Source organism: Limulus polyphemus, unplaced genomic scaffold, assembly GCF_000517525.1.
Source record: "Limulus polyphemus unplaced genomic scaffold, Limulus_polyphemus-2.1.2 Scaffold1042, whole genome shotgun sequence".
NCBI classification, from domain to species: Eukaryota; Metazoa; Arthropoda; class Merostomata; order Xiphosura; family Limulidae; genus Limulus; species Limulus polyphemus.
In genome coordinates this window covers 279293-302124 of record NW_013666652.1, presented here as the reverse complement: position 1 = coordinate 302124, position 22832 = coordinate 279293, and the positions used below count along the sequence as shown (strand labels likewise).

The window sequence follows — 22832 nt, the reverse complement described above, 5'->3', positions numbered from 1 at the left end:
GTACATCAGAATGTATACATGATAAAATGATTTATTGAAATACAGTATGGAAACAAAATTTCAGGTTAGCCTACTAATTTTAATGGCTTATGTTTTCTTTGTATTTTTAAAGGAAACACTGTAGAGGTCAAGATGTAATAAATCTTAATGTACAACACAAAATGTTAAAAACCTTAGAGAATATGAACCTTTTATTTACTTCTTTTTAATAATTGATAAAAAAAATAGGTATATTCAAATGCTAAGAAAAAGTTTTAGGTCTTTGTTATTATTTGTTTAATTTTTTATTTATTTTATATGCCCAATGGTGATATTTTTATATGGAGATGCCTCTTTGGTGAGATATTTGTTATTCTTGTTTGAGAATATTTAAAAGTTTCTTGCCTTAAATCTACATATAAAAAAGCATTTTCAGTGTATTCTTCATGCATTAACAATATATTAGTCTCATGCCCCAGGGCTTTTGTTTTTAGTTAAAAGGGCCTATCTTCCCCAATTCTTGCAGAAATACTTATTATGATGATAGTAACACTAACACCATATTTTACAATTTCACCACAATATTAAATAATTTAATTGTTTGCATTTTTAATGTTACAAAAACAGTGAATTACCAAACATAAACTGATTCATATAACTAAGGTATAGAATAGCTTTTATATAGGTGATTTAAACAGGGTATTGTTGTTCATATAGAATAACTATTCTGTACTGAAAAGTTTAAAAGAACTAAATATCTGAAAGCAACTTACAAATAGGACACTCATTCTTCTGAGTTCACGTCAAAAAATAAATAAAGAAATTGGATGTGGTCATATTAGCACTTAATCTACAGAAAATCTCACAACATGCATGGTAAGATGTGTAAAATATTTTTAGAGTACATCCCTTTGATTACACTTATTACTAAAAACAATGATTCAGTTTTGTTACTACTACCTGTGGGTGATTATAACTTTTTTGTGTCATCATGTAGAGTGAATAGGTAATTTATAAGGTACATTATCTTTGAACAATTATGCCGAGATGGTTCATTAGTAGTTTTACAGAAGGTTAAGTGTATTTGGATTGGAATGTCCCTAAATATTTTACTGTGGGAATTTTTCTGCATTTATGGGGAACAATGAAAGCTTCCCTTTTTTGTAACATGTTTCTCAATACTACATGTTTTAAAAATCTTACTGTATGAATATTTCTCTTTGGAAAAAAGATTTAATACCTATCCAGACACAAACCCTAACATTGTACAGTCACACAGTAAAAAATCTCCTGTGAAATAAATACATATAGAGGCTAAACATATTGTCCATGGTGCCACAACTTCACAATTACAGTATCACATCACTGTTTTAGTACATACAAATTACTGAAATAAAGTGCAGATATCAAAACATTATTCAAAAACTGTATGTGTCCATATAAACCTGTGGAGTTATTACTTTTATGTTTCTGAAATGTACAGTTTGCAATATCTTCTGAACTGTTCTTTATATACATCAATAACAATATTTCTTTTAATGCAAACAAGTGTGTGTGTTATGTGTGTGTATATATGTATCTTTTTTATAAATGTTCTTTTTTATGATTAAAGCTGGAATTTATTTATGAAGTATACAGTTATATATTTATGCATATCTTGAATATCACAACTAAAAAAAACATTATAAATTAAAATTACATTCAAGTGCTAATCTAGGGTGGGGGATTTTAACCCTCCTTAACTTGTTTTCAACCACAACTCACGTGTAGTTGGAAATAATCAGAAAATACAATAAAGCTATGACAAGGAAAACCATGATGATGATATAATATCAATGACTCCTTAGTTCATTGTTATGTAAATCAGACATATGATATTAAATCATGTAATCTGAAATGCAAAACATTGTTCATTCAGTATATGTTACTTACATACTGTAGTCCAACACAAGAGGAAACCAACCAATCGCAGCAAACTATTACAATTGGCTACAAAGTGTCTTCTGTGTCATTAATAGAATAAGGAATAACTTTCAAACCAAAATTAAAGTTGCTGAGACACCTGAATAAGGCAAACTCTCACAAAACATTAGTAAATGACTATTACTTGTTGATTCAGGCTCATCACTGTTATATAGGAACTGCTCTAAGACTGCATCAAATACTGGCAGATGCATCTGGATACTGTCTCCGTGTGAAATGGTGCAGAAAAAACATATAAACAAATAATCTTTTCAAAGATGATTTATGCTTCACCCTACAGACAGATTACAGGTATATATTCATTTGGACAGAAAATGGAAAAGAACATGATATTCATAGTAGTGGTATAAGAAGCAAGAACAAGCATCAGTGAATATACTGACCTGTATATCCTGAAGAACAGTACCAATAATGTCATACATTATATTGTGTTGCCAGATACTAGTGTAATTGGCCATGATTTCAAAATTAGTAGATGACAAAATACCCCTCCCATTGTACTAATCTGGTTAACCATAGAAAATTAATCAAATGGAGTGGACTGCTAACTCACTATACTTCAATACCAGTAACTCCAAGCAATAAAGATGCTCTGGAAACAGCTTTTTCCAAAAAATGACTGATGATACCTCTGGCCTCATCAACACTGTTCAAGTTTAACTATCCAGCATCAATGCCAGGCTGTATTTGCATACAAATTAACTAAGGGAGCTGATTGTCATTATAATAATGGTTTTGCCTTATCATATGTTAAATAATGTAATTTTCAGTTATTCTTTAATTGCTTGGTGCAGTTTATTAGCATTATTGCAACATTTACTATACTCAGAAGTTTTCTGTTCAGGCCTATTAACTAGGTTAAATAGGATGGGTATTGTCATCTTGTGATTCTAAAAGTAATTTTTTCTCAGAAATCTCAGTTTAAATGTGTAAATCAATGTAAGCTAACTTGATTAGTTTGTTTCTTAAGACAAACAATGTTTACTTTGTCCTCAATCTCCCAGTTTTCCATCACAAATAATATCTCCTGACTACACCAATGAACATTTTATAAACTCTATCTAAGGTTTAACCATTTTAGTTTCTAATATTTTTAAATAAACATTAAAGATACTTAAGTTTCTGATAACCTAACTTAAGGTTTCACTGTTCCTAACACTTGAATGTTAACATATAATACTTATTAAGACTTATGGTAAGATTAAGGCAATGGGATATTAATTATTTTCATGGTTTATAGGTCTAATTACTAATTAGTTACTAATATTTTATTTTATCAGTTGATATTAATTAATTAAATTTCATCCTATTTTTGTAGTTGCTAATCTGCTGTCATCTTCAGGGAAGTCCCGAGAAGGGCCATTTCTGCGATGGTAGTAGCCAACTGGGTCCCTTGATGAAAAGACTGGTGTGATATCCACTTGTCTCCTATTAAGAATTGAATCAACTAACTTATTTTAATGCTTTCAACAGAGATATTCAGGTTTTGCTGATTTTTATGCTTCAGGTATCCATTGTCAAGAAAGGTAGTAGTGATGTGTTTTCTTCCCTCTTGACATCTTCAATATTACAGTCTGGAAACTGGGCAGTCTATGATGCAAGTAATTACACTGTTGGAGCAGTGTGATTTATAGTTGAGGTATTAACCCATATTTGTGGGTTTCATGTGATACATGAACTATGTCTTAGTAATCATTGTGTCTGGGGATGGGAATTTATCTTCAATTTCATTGTGAATTGTATGTAGAATGTTGTCAAGATATAATTCATGTACCACAGGAGCTTATGCAAAACCCACAGGGTAAATATCTCAACTATAAATCAAACCACTCCAACAATATAATGACAGACTCATACAGTTACCAGGTCTTTAACCAAAATCGTATTAACTTGAGTATTATTTTTTATTCTGAAAATTGATCCCTAAAGAACAAGTGCGTAACAGAAGTAATGCAGCCTCTTTTTTTTTCTTTTTTAGTCACAAAGTGTACAAATTAGTTTTCCAATACACTTCATAAGAAAGAAAATTAGGGATAAAGGCACTTCACGAATAGCATACTACACTGTAGTTTATTGTAATTTGAGGACTTTTGCTTACTCAGTATTCAAATATTAAACATATCACTACTTTTCATAAGAACATATTTATTGACAAAATATTTCTCTTATCCTTTTTCAGTAACATTGGAATGACAGTTTTTATTTACTAATATTATTGGCTATAATTTTTTATGAGATATGACGGGTTAGTTGCTGTAATTACAGCACTTCCGATCCCAATGACTAGTTTTAAATATATGTTAACTCTCTCAACCCGGGCTCGGTCCGTGGGACTGACCTCGTAACCATTTTGTGCTTGTTATAGTTTTCAAGCTATAACTTTTAAATTAGTAAACAAATGTTAACGAAATTTGGCAGTTTATGAGTAAACATTACAATGCTTTCATATGCAAAATAATTTTTTTTATTAAGTCTTAAGGTTTGTAAAGCAATGTTTCTCTCATGATTTATTTTTTCTTTTCGCATCTTGCCTATCATCTATCATGCAAAGTAATTTTCATTTTAACATTAAAAATATGTTTATGCATCAGAAAATTTTGAAATTTCATATGCAAAATCTTTATAATGTCTGGATAGTTATCAAACATTTCTTAAGAAAGAACTTTGTATTTTATCTGTTATTTTCAGTAATTAATCTCTGTACGGGTTCGGTAAATTTGACCGATCTCACAACCACCATAAAGAATGAGGAAATAAACATAAATTATGCCTCTTTCATTCTAGAATGAACACAAACTATAACATGAAAACATAAATATTTAGATGAAATAGCTTAAATCTCATAACATTATACATTTTTATATATATATATTTTACATTGACCTTTCACCTGTGCCTGGCTAACAATACAGAAGTTACAACGACGCGGATCACATGCACTCATGTTACCTTATCAAATAACATAAAGGTGACCTTTGGTCTTTACAAAGTAACTGGCTGTGTTTTAGTCGACTAGTATCTTGTAAAATACAGTCACATTTCAATTATTATACATTAGATATGTATCTAGATTATTGCTATTTGGAAATAAGTTCATAAAGCTATTTTCCCTAAAACATAGAACAGTAAATAAAGAAGTAAAGCAAACATTTATTTTTTCTAGTTAGGACCTTTGTACTCGGTTGCTGCTTGAAGTAGGTTGCTAAGCTTTTAAAAATTTTGTACATGGAGGATATGAAACAAAATAGATTTTTTTAAGGTTTTATATATTTTTTTTTCAATAACTAAAAAAACATAAATTACTACATCAATACCATAGAATTCAACTATAATTTATCAAGCTTAGTAGCTAAGATGTATTTTACTCTAAAAAAATATGAAATTTCAAGCAGACTAAAGTCACAACCTATCTCATTGAACTCTTGATTTAAAAGAAAGAAATGATGCTAGGTAAGTTAAAAAGGCTGAGAAAACCACTAGGGGGACATTCTGAGCTTCTGATTGATTATTCATGTCATATATAGAAGTAAGTGTACATGAGGGAGCATTTCCAAAAATGGAAAGAGGTGAGTGGGGTGCCACTGTGTTTAATTTATTATGTGAGCAATATTTTAGCAAACAGAAAAGATAATACCTTCATATTTTATATTCTAGCTTGTCAATATCTGTAATTTGAGTTTCTAATTTGTATGAAACTACAGACATAGTATTTTGACTTCACAAACATCTAATTTGAACCAATCCTGTATTCAACATACCACGTGATACATAAAAATCAATGTTTATCTGTTTTTTAATACTTACTTTTAAATAACAAATTGAGTAATGAATAGTTCTAAAATTTGAATTATAATCTATAGTTTGATACCAAACTTATTGACATAAATTCATGAAATAGCAGTTCAATGAAATTTTGAATGTGAGTCAACAAACAAGATGACATGGCCTTTCACCTGTGACCCATATAGAAAAGGTTAATAGATGTCATTCATCATCTCTGGGAACTGAATTGTAAAAATTCTTGGGTTGTCAAATTATTTGTGATACACATTGTCAAAGTATCTATACTATTATTCTGCTTGTTTTATGTACAACCAAGACTGAGAACCTGCTGCATAAGCATGCATAATTAGAATGTTTCCCCAAGAAAAACCACACATACGCACTATTCACTCGACCACAAAAAGCTGCAAAGCTCAGTGATCAAGCCACTACAATTGCTGTATGAAACAAGAAGTAACAACAAAAGGGAAATGCAAATATACTTTACTAACCATTTTGTACAACAGAATATTAAAAACTTTTTAATGTTTTTAAAAAAGGTTTGACGTTAGGTCACAGAATAACATTATAAGTTTATTTATTGATCGTATTAAGTACAGTAAAGTTTAGTCCTAACTAAACAAAAGTAAAAAAAAAAAAAATGTACACAGGTTACAGTGTTGATTTATCTCTTTATCGAACTTAGGCCTAACATAAGTTACAATTTTATAAAGTACGGCCTATATACAAGTGTATTCACACATTTCGTTGTCTACGATTACAATTCCTTTGTATTGTGCTAAAAATGTTATATTTAAAGAAGTACTGTTATGATAAAGATACTAATTTGGCCAGAAATGTTTTGTGGGTCTCTGCTAGTCATGAATGAAACTGACAAGCAAGATTAAATTCCAAGTTCAAAATAAAACTTAGAAATTACCTTGACAAAAGATGCCTAGGAACACTTGATAAAGAAGATAGTAACCAAGTATAAGCAGGTAAAAAAAATTATGGACATAGCCATATTCTCTCATGTCAGCAGTCTCTCAGAAAACATACAGAGGATATGTAAACACAATAATTTAAGACGAGTATTCAGGAACCACAACACAATACCATTGAAGTTAATATACACCAACTACATAAGGAACCAGTGGAAAGTAAAAACACCATTTACAAAATCCCTTGTGAATGCAGACCAGCAAAAGTAAAAATTGAGGAGCATAATAGACATACATGACCTTGTAATATTAGTATATCTGCAATAGACCAACATGCTAGATATATACGATAAATTGATAGCACACTCAGTCAAGCTAGCCTAGAAGTCAGCAGATTCTAAACATCTCATTTAAAAATATGCAAATAAGTTAGGTGATTCAAGTCTTAATGGGAGTGACCACAGACGAGTGGATAGCACACCAGCTTTTCCATTAAAATGACCCGTCATCAAATCCAAGTCACAACCACCACAAAAACATCATTCTGGGGATTTCCACCAAGATGGTGGAAAATTAACAGCCAAAATATAAGATATAAATTAGATAGTAATAAAAAAAAGAAAAATTACCAATTAATTGATAGTTAGACTTTAGGTGATTATATAAGTTACTGACTATGGACGAGTAATTTATAGGTTTTATCAGTGGAAATGTGTAAATAAACAGCAACAAATAAATTTTCCATTTGTTTATTTTACGTTGAATTAAATACAACAGTCAATGCTAATGCAATCTACAAAAATGAGGAGTAATCAGTAAAGAAAGCTGCCTCTTGATTCCAGGGAAGAAAGGATACTGAAACCTTAAACAAGGTGTCAGATGCATCCAAGTATCACAAGAAGATAAAATAAGGTCCATTTCTACAGGTAATTGATGCAAGTGTTGTCCATTGAAACTGTTTTGGATTTTTTCCCTGACTAAAATATGTTACCAATGCATTAGGGCATTTCTCATCAAATACAAGTAATTTTAATATTAAAAGTAAGAACTATATTTTGAAATAACATTAGATCAAGTTTTTTTCCATACAAAATTTAGGAGTTGCAATTTAGGATATAATGAAAAAAAAAAAAAAATAATATATAGATAGATAGATAAATACATATTTAGTGATATATTTAAGGAAGAATTTATCCACTGGATCTAGCTGCTTGCAGTTACAATAATGGAGCTTGTGATTAAAACATTTCGTAATTAATGTGGTTCATGTCAGTGCTGCTGATAACAGTAATTATAGATTAATTCATTTTATGAGATCAACATTTAAAGTCTAGGGTGTTTTCATACTTGTTCTTCATACAATGAAAACATGTTTTACACAAATAGGTATTACAAAACTTTTCATTCATATAGCAATGCAGCATATATATACACATATATAAAAGAAATTATACTTTTTCACTAAAATCACCTTTAAATTACTATCATAGTGATTTAAAGGTGATTTTTCTCAAAAAGTCTAATTTCTTTGTTTTATCACTTTCACATTTTTTTACTTATTTATATATATATATATGTATATTTATTTATATAAAATATTGGTGACTATACAACACCTGAAAGATTTTTATATCTAAATTAGATAATCACTAAAAGAAAAAGTGCTTACTAGGAGAATTTCAGCATTATCTTCTTTAGTCTAAAGTGAAGATACGAGCTGCTATGTCATCTAGAGTCCAATCAATTCCCTCCAATAGATTCTCTCCAGTGACAGCACTGCAAGGTAAGATCTTCCAATGATGAGAACTAATACAGTCCAGCTCTAGAACCTGAAGAATAGTAAAACACCTGTTTACATATTACACAAAACTTTACTAGGATAGTCAACTTGTACAAAGAAAACTGTAATTACTCTACACGTTCTTAAATACAGGTGCAACGCCAGTAAAACTCAGATCAAGTTATTACAGATATCTCAGACAAGACTAAACTCCAAGTTTAAAACTGAAACTTAGAAATTTACCTATTAAATAACTTAATAATAAATTACACAATCCATAAAGGCAAAAACATGAGATAGTATGGTAAAGTATTGTTGGTAGACATTCTGAAAGATCTTGCTAATGAACAAGAAATATGTATAGATTACAAACAAGATACTGTGATCAAATACTATGGTAACAAACTAATGGAATGGGGTATGAAATGCAGATGCAAAAAAAGAATATGGTTAACAACAAAATCTTAAAAATTATATACAAAATGCTTTTGCACAAAATGGTAGATAGTTTCTAAAATAAATCATACATATTTGAATAATGTTTGTTGAGAGAAATTTCATCAAGTAATGAAAACTTAACATTTACTACTATACTACATCAAATCATACATAAAATGCTTTTGATATAAAAATTGCCTGGAATAATAAAGATTTAAAATCAATTTATAAACAAGTAATGAGGGTTATTCACACTTTATAAGAACAATGTTCCAGACCCTGTGCTGTCCCTGGTACTACTTTCTTTCCATTATTGATGAAGCTGAATCTGATAACCTTGATTTTAATGATTGCTGGAAACTGCAGTTTTCACTATAACAACCTTCTGTAAAAAATGGCAAAGCCAGTCTTAAATCACACATCTTAACAAGCTTCCCACATACTTTTCACTTTAACTGGGTTTTGGCTTTCAAGACCTCATTTAAGCAGGCCAAAGGCACAAATATTTTATAAGGTCTGCATCAGAGAATTGACAGGTATGTGGCACATGGGACTGCTGTGATTCCAGATCCTTCAGCCATACTTATCATGAAAACAGCTCTTGATTTCAATGTGGCTGGAAACTTATGAACTTTGGTTTGTGAGCCTTTTTTAGCTTCAGAACCTTGGTTTATTATCTTTTTAATGGTACCACAAGATATGACCAGCTTCACTGCAAGCAATGGCTTTTAAGGTTCAAGAGTTTTCATTCATAATCATAGCCTTAATTTTGCAGATGAGGGCTTTGTTCTGTATTGAGCGGGGTGTGATTTTGGAACCCAGCACTATCCTAAACACTCTGTAGTGGAAGTTTTTCAACTTCCATTGAGAACATTGAATGATCTTTTCTCCAAAATATTTTGTCCTTTGGCATCAGTTAACAATCTTGCTGGATGAATATGGTGGGATTGTGTTTAAGTGGTTTTACATCATCATTTGAGTGTGCTGACTTTCCCCCTTTGCTATACAAATATACCTCCTGAGAATAGGTTGCAATTTTTACTTTCAGCCACAAGTCTGTGTGTAGGAACATTGCACTGTCAAATGTAAAGAATTCATTTTGAGCCAAATATATAAACATTTAGCAAGTCACCTATGATGCCATGACTCGCATCTTTAACGACACACCATTATATTAGCATATGCAAGTCATTTTTAAAAAGTGTAATTAACTCCATTTAAATAATATCTGTTTCTTACATCTTTAATTTCCTCAGCAGGAAGTGCCCCTGGAAGGTCTTGCTTGTTTGCAAATACTAGTAATGTTGCTCCCACGAGCCTCTGTTGATATATTTAATAAGAAAAAATAAAAAAATAAAAATTTTATGTATGTATACAAACAACCCAAATACTTAGCATTTTAAACATTTTGGTTCTAATCTTTTCTCTGTTACAACTGGTTCTTATGAAAAATAACACACTGTTATTAACAAGCCAATAGTGCTTAGTTTTCTTTAGGTTAGTTTAGTATATTTAGCATTTTTATTATCAAAACATAGGGATAAAGTAACTAGGTATATAGAAAATCTATAATGTTCATACGAAAAACTAATTTCATATCAATTAAACTACCTTTCTGCTATGCTAACTTTAAGATTGAAACCATCTTTAGTTAATGTTATCATTATTGATCCCTACAAAAATTATTATTTTTTAAACCTTAGGTGCCAACCTCTTCAACAAGAAGTGTCTGAAGCTCACTCCTGCAGTCCTCTAACCGTCGACGATCTGCACTGTCTACAACCCAAATAAGGCCATCTGTGCTCTCAAAGTAATTCCTCCAATATGAACGGAGTGATTTTTGGCCCCCAACATCCCACATGTTCAACTTGAACCTGAAAAACAAAATGCTTGTTATAAAGAAACCTCAGAAGTAAAAAGAAATATGAAGCCCAAACTATCATTAAATTTACCACTTAGTATTGAGTTAGAATGGTATCAAGAAATTCCATACCTTACTAGAAACTTTCAGCTAGGCCAAATTAAAAAAGAAGTCTAGGCTTCTTACAGTGGTGATCTGTATGATACGTTACCTTATTTTTCATCAATTAAAAACATAAAAATTATGTTAAAAGAATGCATAAATCACTTTTGTACTCATAGATATAAAAATAAACTATTAAAGTCAACAAAATTACTTTATGCTTAAAATGGCTGCTTCAGGCTAAAATCAGAAATATATATAAATATACAACAAGTTGTTTAGAAAGCATTTTATAAAGAAACATTGATCATTATCAATTCTACACTATTATCTGTACCTTTAATTGTAAATAAAAAATTTTAAGTTTCCTTTCATTATTTCCAAAACAATAATAAATAAATATAAATATCAGTTCAAAATAAATAACATAACTTTAAAAGGCCATAACCTAGGAAAACTTACCCCCTGTGTTCCAAAGTCTTGATGTTGAATCCTAAAGTTGGAGATATAGTATTAATATCTTCTCCATTAAACTTTTTCAAGATGGTGGTCTTCCCAGCATTATCTAAACCTCTTATGATTCTAGTTAAGTATTAACTTTTCTTGCAATTTATTTAGCAAAATATTACTTTATTACTCACAAAAATATTGCAAAATTTAAAAAGTATTATTTTGCAAAATCATGAAATGCACATCTAAAATACCATTACAGAATTCACCAAATATCTAAATACTAATTCATTTTTAAAATGTTTATGTTTCAAAAGTTCTTAAAATAATCATTTTTAACTTAATACTTTGTTATTATACAATATGTAAATCATTAGTTTTATGTCATTTGACATTTGTTTCAAACCTGTAGTTTTCTTTTTATGGAAGATAAAGTAATAACTTGACTGAAAGGTCTCAGTTTTATCATTTGAACATTTTCCTACTTCCTGGTCTGACTGCTGATTATTATATTTTTTTGGATGAGAAGTGAACTTGGGCTGAATGAATTTCTTTCACCTCACCTTTTCTTAGGTTCTCATGATTTCTTCAAAGCCAATGGATTTAAACATTTGCAGAAACTGTTCTAAAATATATCATATGCTCTCTCATATATTACTTATCAACATCATTCATGATACCCTGACAATGAGTAAAACTATATATATCACAATTAAATAATCTGACAACCCAAGCACTTTTACAATCTAATGGCCAGAAACAGTTGGCTGATATTTCCAAATTGGTTATTCTACAGCTACAAGATTAAGTTCTGAAGTGCTATAATTCCAGTAACTAATCTATGATACATCATTGAAAAAAAAAAACAGCCAACAATATACGTAAATGAAAATTGTTACTAAAAAAAAATAGTAAAATAAATATTCTACGAATAAATGTTTTTTTATGAAAAATAATAAAAGCTCAAAGTCTGAAAACTGAGTAACCAAAAGGCCTCAATGATTTACAATGTAGTCTAGTATTCATGATGTTTTTATCCCTAATTTGTTTCTCTCATAAAGTGTATTGGAAAGCTAATTTTTAAACAGTTTGATTAGAAACAAACTACATTGCTTTTGTTATGCATTTGTTTGGTGGTGAACAGACTGAAAATTATAAATTAATACTCAAGTTATGTCAAATAGGTTCAAAACCTGATAACTCTCAGTGTTTGTACCAGCTTTTTAAAATTAATTTCCTTGTGAATGTTGGTTGTATCATATACTGAAGCAAAAAACCTAAAGCATATAACATTTTTTATAACACAATAAATAACAAAGAAAATAGGTCATTCATAGATTTGTAAATTTGTACAACACATACATAGATACATTTCATTATACAAAATTTCAATTTAGTATTTTAACATTATTACTTTTGAGCAAACATATGTAATAAATTATTGTAGCTTTCATTCTTTGTTGTAAATGTCATCCTCTTTCTCATATGAACTGTATCCATTCTAATATGAATCTTTCATCTTTTTGTTTCTAATACTATATTTAAGGAATAACTCATTCATAAGTAAGTTTTTATTCTCCATTTTGTCTTATTTTTTTAAGAGGATGAATTCATAGAAATCAAGAGAAATGTTACATATAGTTTGACATTTAAACAAAGACAAAGATTTTTATTTCAATTAAATATTTTTTGAAATAAGTATATACTGACTTACTGTATCAAAAACAATGAAGGCATTAGAAGCAATCACAACTAGGAGCCTTATTAATTTTTTCCAGAGTTGGAAGCTTTCATTAACTTCATATGAAATAAATATGGACAGTAATGGACTATTTGGTCCTTTAAAACTACCCTTTCATACCTACATTTTATAAAATTAAAATTTAAGCCTATCCTTTATTTTTCAGAAAATCATTGATTCCTTTCTTAAACTTCTGTCGAGTGCTGGCCTCCACTATGCTGACAGTAACTCATTCCGCAAGTCTATCACCCTGTTAGAAAATAAAACTATCTTAACTGGAGCCTAGCCTGTCTTTTCCAAGTCTTAAACTTGTGACCTCTTATCCTATCATCTTCAGAATATAGCAAAAACAAATTGAAGGCTTTAATTCTGTCAATACCCTGGATAATACTAAAAGTAAGCATTTCTTATTCTTAATCTTTTCAAGAAACAAAAAACCCTTAAAGATCTTAACAGTATTCCAAGTGAGACCTAACTAGTGATTTGTATAAAGAGATGATTGCATCTTTTGATTTGCAATCAATATTTCTATAAATACATCTTTTATCAGGTTTACTACTGCCTCAATGACTTAATTAACTTTTCTACCACTATGCAAAGATCCTTTTCTTCAATCACACTATTGAGTGGGTTCTCATCTCTACTGAACATGAGATACAAATTCTAATAATCTAAATGAATTGCCTTCACTTACCATAACCAAAGGTAATTTGCCAAATACTTGCCCACCTTACCAACAGATCCAAGTCTTTCTGTAATAATTCAACATCCTCAACACAGCTAGAAAAATTCAAGATTTTAATGTTATCAGCAAACTTTACTAACTTCTTAATTATTCTCTTATCAATATCTTTCAGGTAAATAAAGAAAAGGCCCAAGAATCGACCCATGAGGGTAATAGCAGTTCAGTTTGACTGGATTCCATTAACAATGACCATTTGTCTTCTCCTCTTCAACTACTCAACAACTGAATTGATGGAATTGATCCATTTCCAATTTTTTATATATTTTTTATATATATATATTTACAAAATGATCAACTGATTACATTTTAAAACTGGATAATACTAAAAGTAAGCATTTCTTATTTTCATGAAACAAAAAACCCTTAAAGATCTTAACCTCTTAACTTGACCTCTTCTTAATCCTTTTAATATACAGCAGTTTTTTATTCATCATGCAATATTATTTGTCTATTAGTTACCCACTGTGGGTAATGTAGCTTTTTTTTTCATGATGATAATCTTTGGTTTTTAAATATCAAAGTCTATGAATGATAAAACACTGTCAATTTAATTTCTCATTTTCATAATAAGACAAAAAGTTTTATTTTAGTCAATTATAATGCAGGTGAGCTAAAATTTCAATTCAACCACTTGTACAATGTTACAGGTAACTATCACATTAACCTCCATACCATTCATCATGTCCATATTGTCAAAATGGTTTAAGGAGAGTTTCTCTTTCTAGAATTTTTCTGTAATTGATAAAGTCAGGGTATTAAGCAAGTCTAGAATACTGTAATGAATATCTGTGTTAAACTGACTTGGATTAAGAAATTAAGGTGTAATTCCTTTAGTATCATCATTAGTGATCGATGGGGGGAGGGGAGGGATATGACCACAGAGTGCCTAAAACTTAAATCTGTAATCCTTAAATTCCAGAAAATTAAATATAAAAATCACAAAAACTAATTTTCATGAAGTAGCTACCTGAATTTCAACAGCAAAAATTCCAAAATCATGAATAACGAATCCATTAAACTCAGTTTTCAGGGAAGGGTAGTGGTACCCCTCAGTGTTTAGAGGAGTAAGTTGGAGCTATCTCCTCCATTCCCTAACATTTTTGGAGTCATAGTACTTTCCCCAGTAACTGTTTCCTCCTTTCAGAGGCCATTTTTTTCCTTTCCTTTCTTTTTTTGTGGGAGGGATCTTTACAAGAAATTGGTGGCCTTTATTTTCATTTATTAGCTAATTACTTTCTAGGTTATTTATTTACTCTAAGCTTACTTTTCATTTTCTTTCTTTCTTTCTCAATCTTGTTTTGGATTCTCTATGTTTCTATATGGCTCATCAAACTGGATTAGTTACATGACTTTTACTCGCAGTGTGAGTCAGGTGGACATTTTGAGACTCCTGTTCTCAGTTGCACCAAAATGTTTTCCTTACTTTTAGAGCAGCAAATGTATATCTAACACTAATTAATTTCATAGGCTATGATATGAGAAATCACGCCATTACAATAAAAAAAAATTCTACAATATACTTACACTTGAATCACAGGTATGCATAAGATTATCTGTCTCTACTTGATAAACATGAATTATTTTCACATAAAAATAAGTATATTGGTATAAGATATTTTATGATGATTTGAATAACTACATTCAACAATAGATACCTTCAATTTTGCAATAATGTCTTTGATAAGAGTGGTTATAGTTCATAACATAAAATTTTTGTACAATAAAGGACCTGTTGGTCCATCTAAGCTAACCCATTCACTAAGTTTTAAACAAACAAACTCAAATCAAAGCAAGTCCTCATCATTCAAATATTTATAAAGCCTTCCCTTAAACTTCTTTTAATTTACTACATCACATTTGAAGGCAACCCATAAAACTGTCTTAGTTGAAGATGACTCCTACACCTCCAAAATGTATATTTGTTCTCCCTAGTCCTACTGTTCTTACCACTAAATACATAATAGGTCATGCATCAATACTATTAATTCCTTTAACAATCTTAAACACCTCAAATAGATTTCCTCTAACTCTTCTTTTTCAAGAGAAAATGATTTTCAGATATCTTAACCTGCCTTCCTATGACAAACTTTCCACCAAAGTAGCCCTCCTCTGAACCCTTTCCAATAGCTCAATGTCCTTTCTAAGGTAAGGAGCCTAAGACTGGACACAGTACTCCAAATGTGACCTAAACAGTGATCTAAACAATAAATTACAACATCTTTAGACTTGCATTATATATTTCTGTAGATACAACATAAAATCCTATTTGCCCTACCACTATCAAATTGGTTGGATAGCTTAAGAAACCAAGATATTTTCCTTCCATAACACTATTAAGATTATTCCCATCAGTATTAAATTTATAATTCAATTCATGATAACCCTATAATCTATAATTAATTATAATTAAAACCGAGCTGCCATTTATTTCCCCAACTCACTAAATGACCCAAGTCCTTTTGTAAAACAGCAGTATCTTCCTCAAAGCCAGCAACACCAAAGATCTTAATATTATCAGCAAATGCAAGCATATCAGTACGGCCCCATATAGCTAACATGGCTAATCTGGGCAGATAATTGTGAAAATCTGGGAAGATATAATTATATAATTCATTTATTTTCATAATTAGTAAAATCATAAAATTATAATTGATATTTCTTATTCTTACATTAAATGCTTTACTGTTCATATTTGATTTAAAGTTTCGTGCTGATTTTTCTTCAGGTATTCAATTTAATTTGTTAGAACATGACAGATAGAAAAATGGATACTGTGAGACTATTATGTGTCTGGTCTGTAAGATCTTTCAAAAAGATAATAAAGCAGGCTATGATTGAAGCTTCAACTTCGATCTTTTAAAGGCAAATCAGAAAGTGGCAACCAAATGTGTTGCTCCTCATGCTCAACCAGACATTCTCAGATTTTAAAAAATGAAACTGCAAGAAGAGGGAGAAATTTCTGATGGTCAAGAAGAAAAAATTCTGCCAACACTCAAACTCAAGTTTCAACCACTGGAGAGACAGTTCCAGCACCCACAGATACTGAGAAGAGCTTCTGCCCAAAACTTAATTACAATTAGTTGAATCTGAGACTCAAGTTGAAGACATTAATTAAATGACTATGTTCATTCTTTAGAGCCAACTCCTGCAGTGACTAAATTTGATTCTCCTCAGCAGCCTATTCTTTCAAAATTTGGTACACAAAACCATCACTTCAACCCTGCATAGTATAAGGAGCATCCTTGGATTTCCTACTCCATTCATGAAGACGAAGTATCATGCTTTCCTTGTGAAAAATTCTGCAGTGATAAAGAGAAGCAATTCACCTTCAAAGACTGGCAGCATCCTGATGTCCTCAACCAGCATTCTACAACAAAGGCTCATTCAAATGCCATGATCAAGTGGATGTGTCAAAGGGACATAGCTGATCATGGAACAACAGTTCTACAAATGCAAGAAACTAAACATTACAAACAAGTGAAAAAAACCATGATTATTTACATGCTAGTATTGAAGTAATTTTTCACTGCATTCAGCAAAACATACCAATGCATGGCAACAATGAGAATCACGGTAATCTTGGAGAATTGAAAAACCAAAACAGGGGCAATTTTCTAGAGTCAGTTAGCTTCCAATCCCACGACCTTCCTTGGATGAAAGAAAAACTTCAGAAAATGTCTTTTGCCTTTATGCTGTTGTTGTTTGTTAATAAGCACAAATCTATGCAAAGGGCTATCTGTGCTCTGCCCTCTACGGGTATCAAAACCAGTTTCTAGCGGCATAAGTCCGCAGACATATCGCTGTGCCACTGAGGGGGCTGCCCATATGCAGTGGACATCTCCTGAAATCCAACATGAGCTGATCAACTTAATAGCTGAACGAGTATTCTGGCATGTAACACAGTACATCAAAAAGCACTGGCTCGTTTATCATTATTGTCAATGAAACTAGGGACACTGGCCGGCAGGAACGAGTGTCACTCTGCTTCCGTTTTGTATATGTGGGATTCATCAAAGAATGTTTCTTTGGGTTTCTATAACACTCTTTCAACCACAGGAGAGGCTTTATATGACTTATTAAAATTCCTACTCAAAGAACATGACATTGACTTACCAATATTAGTTGCAATGAGTGTCTTGTCACTACACCTCAGTAAAAGTAGTGGCTTCAGTGGCAGAAACACGTTTGACAATAAAAAAGTTATGTTCAAACTTAACTTCTGACTCTAGAGATATTCTTTTCAACATTCTAGACTATGAATTCATTCTGTCACATGATAAATATGCAATGGAAGTTAAGATTGTGAAAGAGAAGTTTGATGAAAAATCTGAGAACTCGAAGTAATCGGAAAACCACTGCAGGTACCAACTGTATATAACAACTTTTTCTCATTTTATTTGAACAAATTTTATTACCCTGCAATTGACAAAATTACCAAAGAAATGTGATTTCAAGAAAAGTCATCAGAGATATTGTTGGCTCTTGCAGATGTTGTTTCGCTGGCTGCCAATGAAGATATCAAAATGATTCAAACAGCCTGATCTTTCTATGATATTGATTCTGACCCTGTTTTAGCTGAGAGGCACATACTGTCCAGCATGGACTCTCCAAAAAACATTCTTTCACCAATCTTTCATCTGTGGTTCACTGGCTTGAATATCAATCTGTGTTTAAACTTTTACCTCATTACAGTCAATTTGTGAAAAATTTTCCACCCATACCTGTAAGAACAGAAAGATATTTTATTAGTCTCTGCCACATTCTCACCTATTTGCATTCCAAGATGGGTCAGAAAAGACTTTGAAACCTGGTAATGGTTTATTGCAACAGAGATGTTGTGAACAAAGACCAAGAAAGTGATATGGACTAGATTATTGATTCCTTTGGTAACTGAAGCAATTGAGAAAAACATCTCATTTTCTAAAGATATTAGGATGGCAAGATTCTGAATGAATAAAAACATTATTTCTAAAACTAAAATGCATCTGTTTAATCATATTCATACTGTATAAATAGTTGTGAGCTTTTCATACATTGTTTCAAGTTTCATCCTTACTTATAAAAAGTTACATTTCATTTGTTTGAGTTTTGAAGTACGTAAGAAAAATATATTTGTGTTTTTGATTTTTAATCATGATGCTTGTTATATAATAAAATTTGTAGATTTTATATAAAAACACTCATGTTTTTTTAATTTGTGTAGATATTATAAGTTGTCCACTTTTTATGCATTTTAAAAGATAAAATGCTTAAAATTGCTGGGGGAACTTAAGCACTCCCTCAGACCTCCTAACTATAGACCTCACTGTGCTCGGCACATGCTCCGGAGCCCATGTTCATAGCCTTCAAAAAATCCGGACAGAAAGATACTGTAGCCATGTTTTTTGGAACCTTCCCCACAAGAATGAATTTAAGTAATTCATTGACTATTCCTTCATCTATGTCATTGACAAAAATCAAAAAGAACAAAGGTCCTAACAATAAGCTCTGAAGTACCCCACTTGTGACATTAACCCAGTTTGATTGAATTACATTTATAACAACCCTTTGATTTCTTCCATCTAGACATTTTTCTATCCAATGAGCCAATTTATCCTTCACACCTAGAGATTTTTTTTTAACAAGCCTTTTATATAGCATCTTGTCAAATGCTTTCTGAAAATCCAGATACATGAAATTCACACTCTTACCCTCATCTACTTCAGCAGTAACATCTTCAAAGTGTGTCAAGAGATCACTAAGGCAAGATTTTCCCCTAGTGAAACCATGTTGATTATCCAATAAAATTTTATACTTTGCAAAACATCTTTGATCATATTTTCAAAACCTTTCCCATCAGTGATGTAAGACTAATAGACCTGTAATTACCATGACAATTTTTATTACTTCCTTTTAAAAGAGGAGTGACATTAGCTAACTTCCAATCCTCTGTTACCATAAACAGTAAATCCACTAGTTGGCATGTAACTAGAAAGTGGACAATTAACTAGTCTCTCCACAACCTTTCTTATGTGATTTTCTTGGCTGATCTTTTATGTATGAACTTACTGAAAGCTTTTTGAAAATCTTTCTAATATAGATGACTAACTGGCCTATAATTTCCAGAGTAACTATTATCATCCCTTTTAAAAATAGAAGTAACATTACTACACTAGAAACTATTCAATTCTCAAACATCTGCCTAATGTCTATGGACATACCAAAAATGAAAAGAGAGAGAGAAGCTCACATTATTACATATCTAAAACCTTGTCTGCATGGCTCTGATGATTTTATCTATTTTAACTCTCTCAATCTTTCTACTTAAAGGGATTAATACTACACAATTCAAACTGACTCTTTATATTTTTCACAGAATGCTCAGGTTCAAGAACATTCTTAGTATCTTCTCTTGCAAAAATAAGAAAGAACATTTATAAACTCAGCCATTTCAAAGCCTTCAAAAAAACCTAGCCACAAACATCCTTTACCCAATTCCCATTTTAACATGTTGCTTACCTTTAACATGTTTAAAGTACCCTTGCTATTAGTTTTAACATTATGCACTGTTTCTTGTAAGTCCTTTTGGATTTCTTAATTTCTTTCTTTAACTAAACTCCTAGCTTTCCTATAGTTTTGTAAGTTTTCTAGCTTGTCTACAATTTAAATCTCTTAAACTTATACCATTTATCCTCAGTCTTCTCATGTATTCAATAAGCCATTGATACTTAAGAAAGGAAGCACATTATGCCTACCTATTATTATTCAGTAAGTCAGTTGTTTGATTTTCCCCATTATCCTGTTCTTCATGCTCAAGTTGAATTAAAAGCAATTTAATTTTTAAAAATTCCCCAAATCTGTACATTACTTTCTTACTCATTATCCCAATTCATGAAAAAAAATTATTTTTATGGCCTCAAAATATGTTTATTATTACACCTTACATTGTCTTATCTATTTATCATTAACTAATTTTTCTGGTCAGGATATAGAAGCTATAGTGTGGTTAAAATACTGTTAATGTTATACATTCTTCTTTACTTTCAGTTCACTCAAAGTTTTTGAATTCATATGCACTAAAACTAAAAATGTCTCACGAGTCATATATGTATTTTGCCTTTGGTACCCTAATAACCAATGTACACTGTAATATCCTGCAACAAAGACTGTAAAGTTTTGATTAACAATTACTGAATTAGTTCAATAGTTGTGAAATTATATCAAACTTAAACAATGGCTGGAAGGCCAGAAAATGTCCAAAAAGTGAAACTTTCCAGTCTCAGTCTAATCATGCTACGTTCGGTCTCATACGTCCTGATTATTGTCTATGTTATCTAAATACTTAGTAAAAAAGTGAGATCTTCAGTGACATCTGCAAGTGTAACTTGTAAGTTTAAAAGCGTGGGACTGATGGCGCAGCGATGTATTAGCCGTAAGTGTACTGTAAAGCATATTCTCATTTGCATACAAGGTACAGCATAAACTACCTTACTACAACTTATAAATATTGCGGTTACACTTATAGTTTAACTGTTAATGTTATTCTAAAAACAGGCGTAACTTTTGTTAGTGAGGCCTCGATGTTTTGAGTCACGCATCGCCTAAGTTAGAAACTACGCTTTCTTAAACACTGAGTACACAATAAAAACTAAAGGATACAACATTAACAACCTCACTTCCTTTTCTTTCTGCTTCATTTTTTTCAAAATTGTCAACAAGCCCATACCGCTTATACAAATTGCTAAATTATAGCATTTGTTTTATTAACTAACCGGCAAGGCACAATATCCACTCGTCTTCAACAGATCAGACGTAACATTTTAGTATTTTTTTTACTTTTTAGAATAGATGACGCGCTAGTACAAGTAAGCAAGCCATTTACCCATAAGATTAGTAATAATATATATAAGATCATAGAAATAGTAAGAATATACTTGAGTATATAATTAATTGCTAATTTTATGTACCAATTATGCACAAAAATAAACATATAATCCATAAACCCCTGAATACATGAAATCTGGGAATGTCTCCAATGAAGGATAGTTTTTCTTAGTTTACATTAATGTTTTCTATTTTGTGTTTTAAGAATCCTAAAAATTAAATGATTGTTCTCGTGAGTCGTTTGTACCCGTGCTGATTCACAAAGATCAAGATTATATAATCCTGTTACGTCTCTGGTCATTTGTTAATTTCCGGTATAAATTCTTCCCGAGGAACTTCAGCGATACAAGTCCTTTCTTAAATAAAACTAGTTTATTATATCTCAATACAACTTTGCAATACACAGAATTTCCACAGTCACTTTAACTTAAACACACGCTATAATTCACAACAATTCACGCACTTTAGTTATGATTACTACCGCTCGCTTGACTCAATTATCTGTCTCTCTATCTCTCTATCTGCAGTTATTTGTCTGCTTTATTTGCCGGGCTTATATACTGAAATAAAGGGCGTCTAGAAAAGACTAGAGTTGGCAGGAAAAGTCATGATCCTTCTAGAAACTCGTGACGTGTTACCAGCGTCACGCGACTTTCGCTGTCGTAACAATAGGTACACATTAATTTTATAATTCTTTAATTTTTAAACTTTAATAAATTCCAATTAATCCATTCAGCCACACTCAACGTATTGAAAACGCCAGCGAAATGTTTGTGAAAACTACTATTACAAGTAATACTACTAATAGTGTGGATTTGTATATCTTGATTTTTCGAAAAAATCTGACAAGGTCTGTTTAGAAAACATTACTTCTGTAACTTGATTGTTAACTGTGGCTGTAAGTGAAAGGGTTTATATACTAAAATAGAGGGCGTCTGGCAAACTCTCGGGCCTTTATGATATTTCTAGAAACTCATCACGTGTTACCAGGTTCACTTGACTTCCACTGTCGTAACAATCCGTTCTATAATAAGTTCTGAATCCTCGATCTTTCGAAAACATTCATGTATGATTTCCACTACGGATTCATGAAACCAAAGTATTGTGATGACTTATTATACTATGATACCGATTCTTATACTTGCAAGATATGAACAGATGACGTTTATATAAAGATATGAAAGAAA

General features: G+C 31.1%; 1 protein-coding gene across 2 annotated transcripts; it reads right to left on the bottom strand.

Moving 5' to 3' along the window:
- Positions 1-2208: 2208 nt before the first annotated feature.
- LOC106461841 (ADP-ribosylation factor-like protein 2) lies at positions 2209-21597 on the bottom strand. Of its 2 annotated transcripts, none has more exons than XM_013921700.2 (6): positions 21421-21597; positions 11309-11419; positions 10595-10757; positions 10123-10203; positions 8335-8494; positions 2209-3390 (listed from the first exon to the last, which is right to left on the bottom strand). In XM_013921700.2, the coding sequence occupies exons 1-5, from the start codon at positions 21483-21485 to the stop codon at positions 8360-8362; spliced, it is 555 nt and encodes a 184-aa protein (XP_013777154.1). In that variant the 5' UTR covers positions 21486-21597; the 3' UTR covers positions 2209-3390; positions 8335-8359. The 2 variants fall into 2 exon arrangements, with proteins under 2 accessions (XP_013777154.1, XP_013777153.1); XM_013921699.2 differs by lacking the exon at positions 2209-3390 and adding an exon at positions 7399-7642.
- Positions 21598-22832: the final 1235 nt, after the last annotated feature.

Excerpts from the sequence above, each read along its gene's own strand:
- LOC106461841 (XM_013921700.2), bottom strand. The coding sequence starts at position 21,485 with ATGGGCTTGTTGACAATTTTGAAAAAAATGAAGCAGAAAGAAAAGGAA. Across the intron at positions 11,420-21,420 it reads GAAGTGAGGTTGTTAATGTT|AGGTTTAGATAATGCTGGGA; the intron begins GTATCCTTTAGT and ends TAGAATCATAAG. Across the intron at positions 8,495-10,122 it reads CTGCTGAGGAAATTAAAGAT|GTTCTAGAGCTGGACTGTAT; the intron begins GTAAGAAACAGA and ends ACTATTCTTCAG.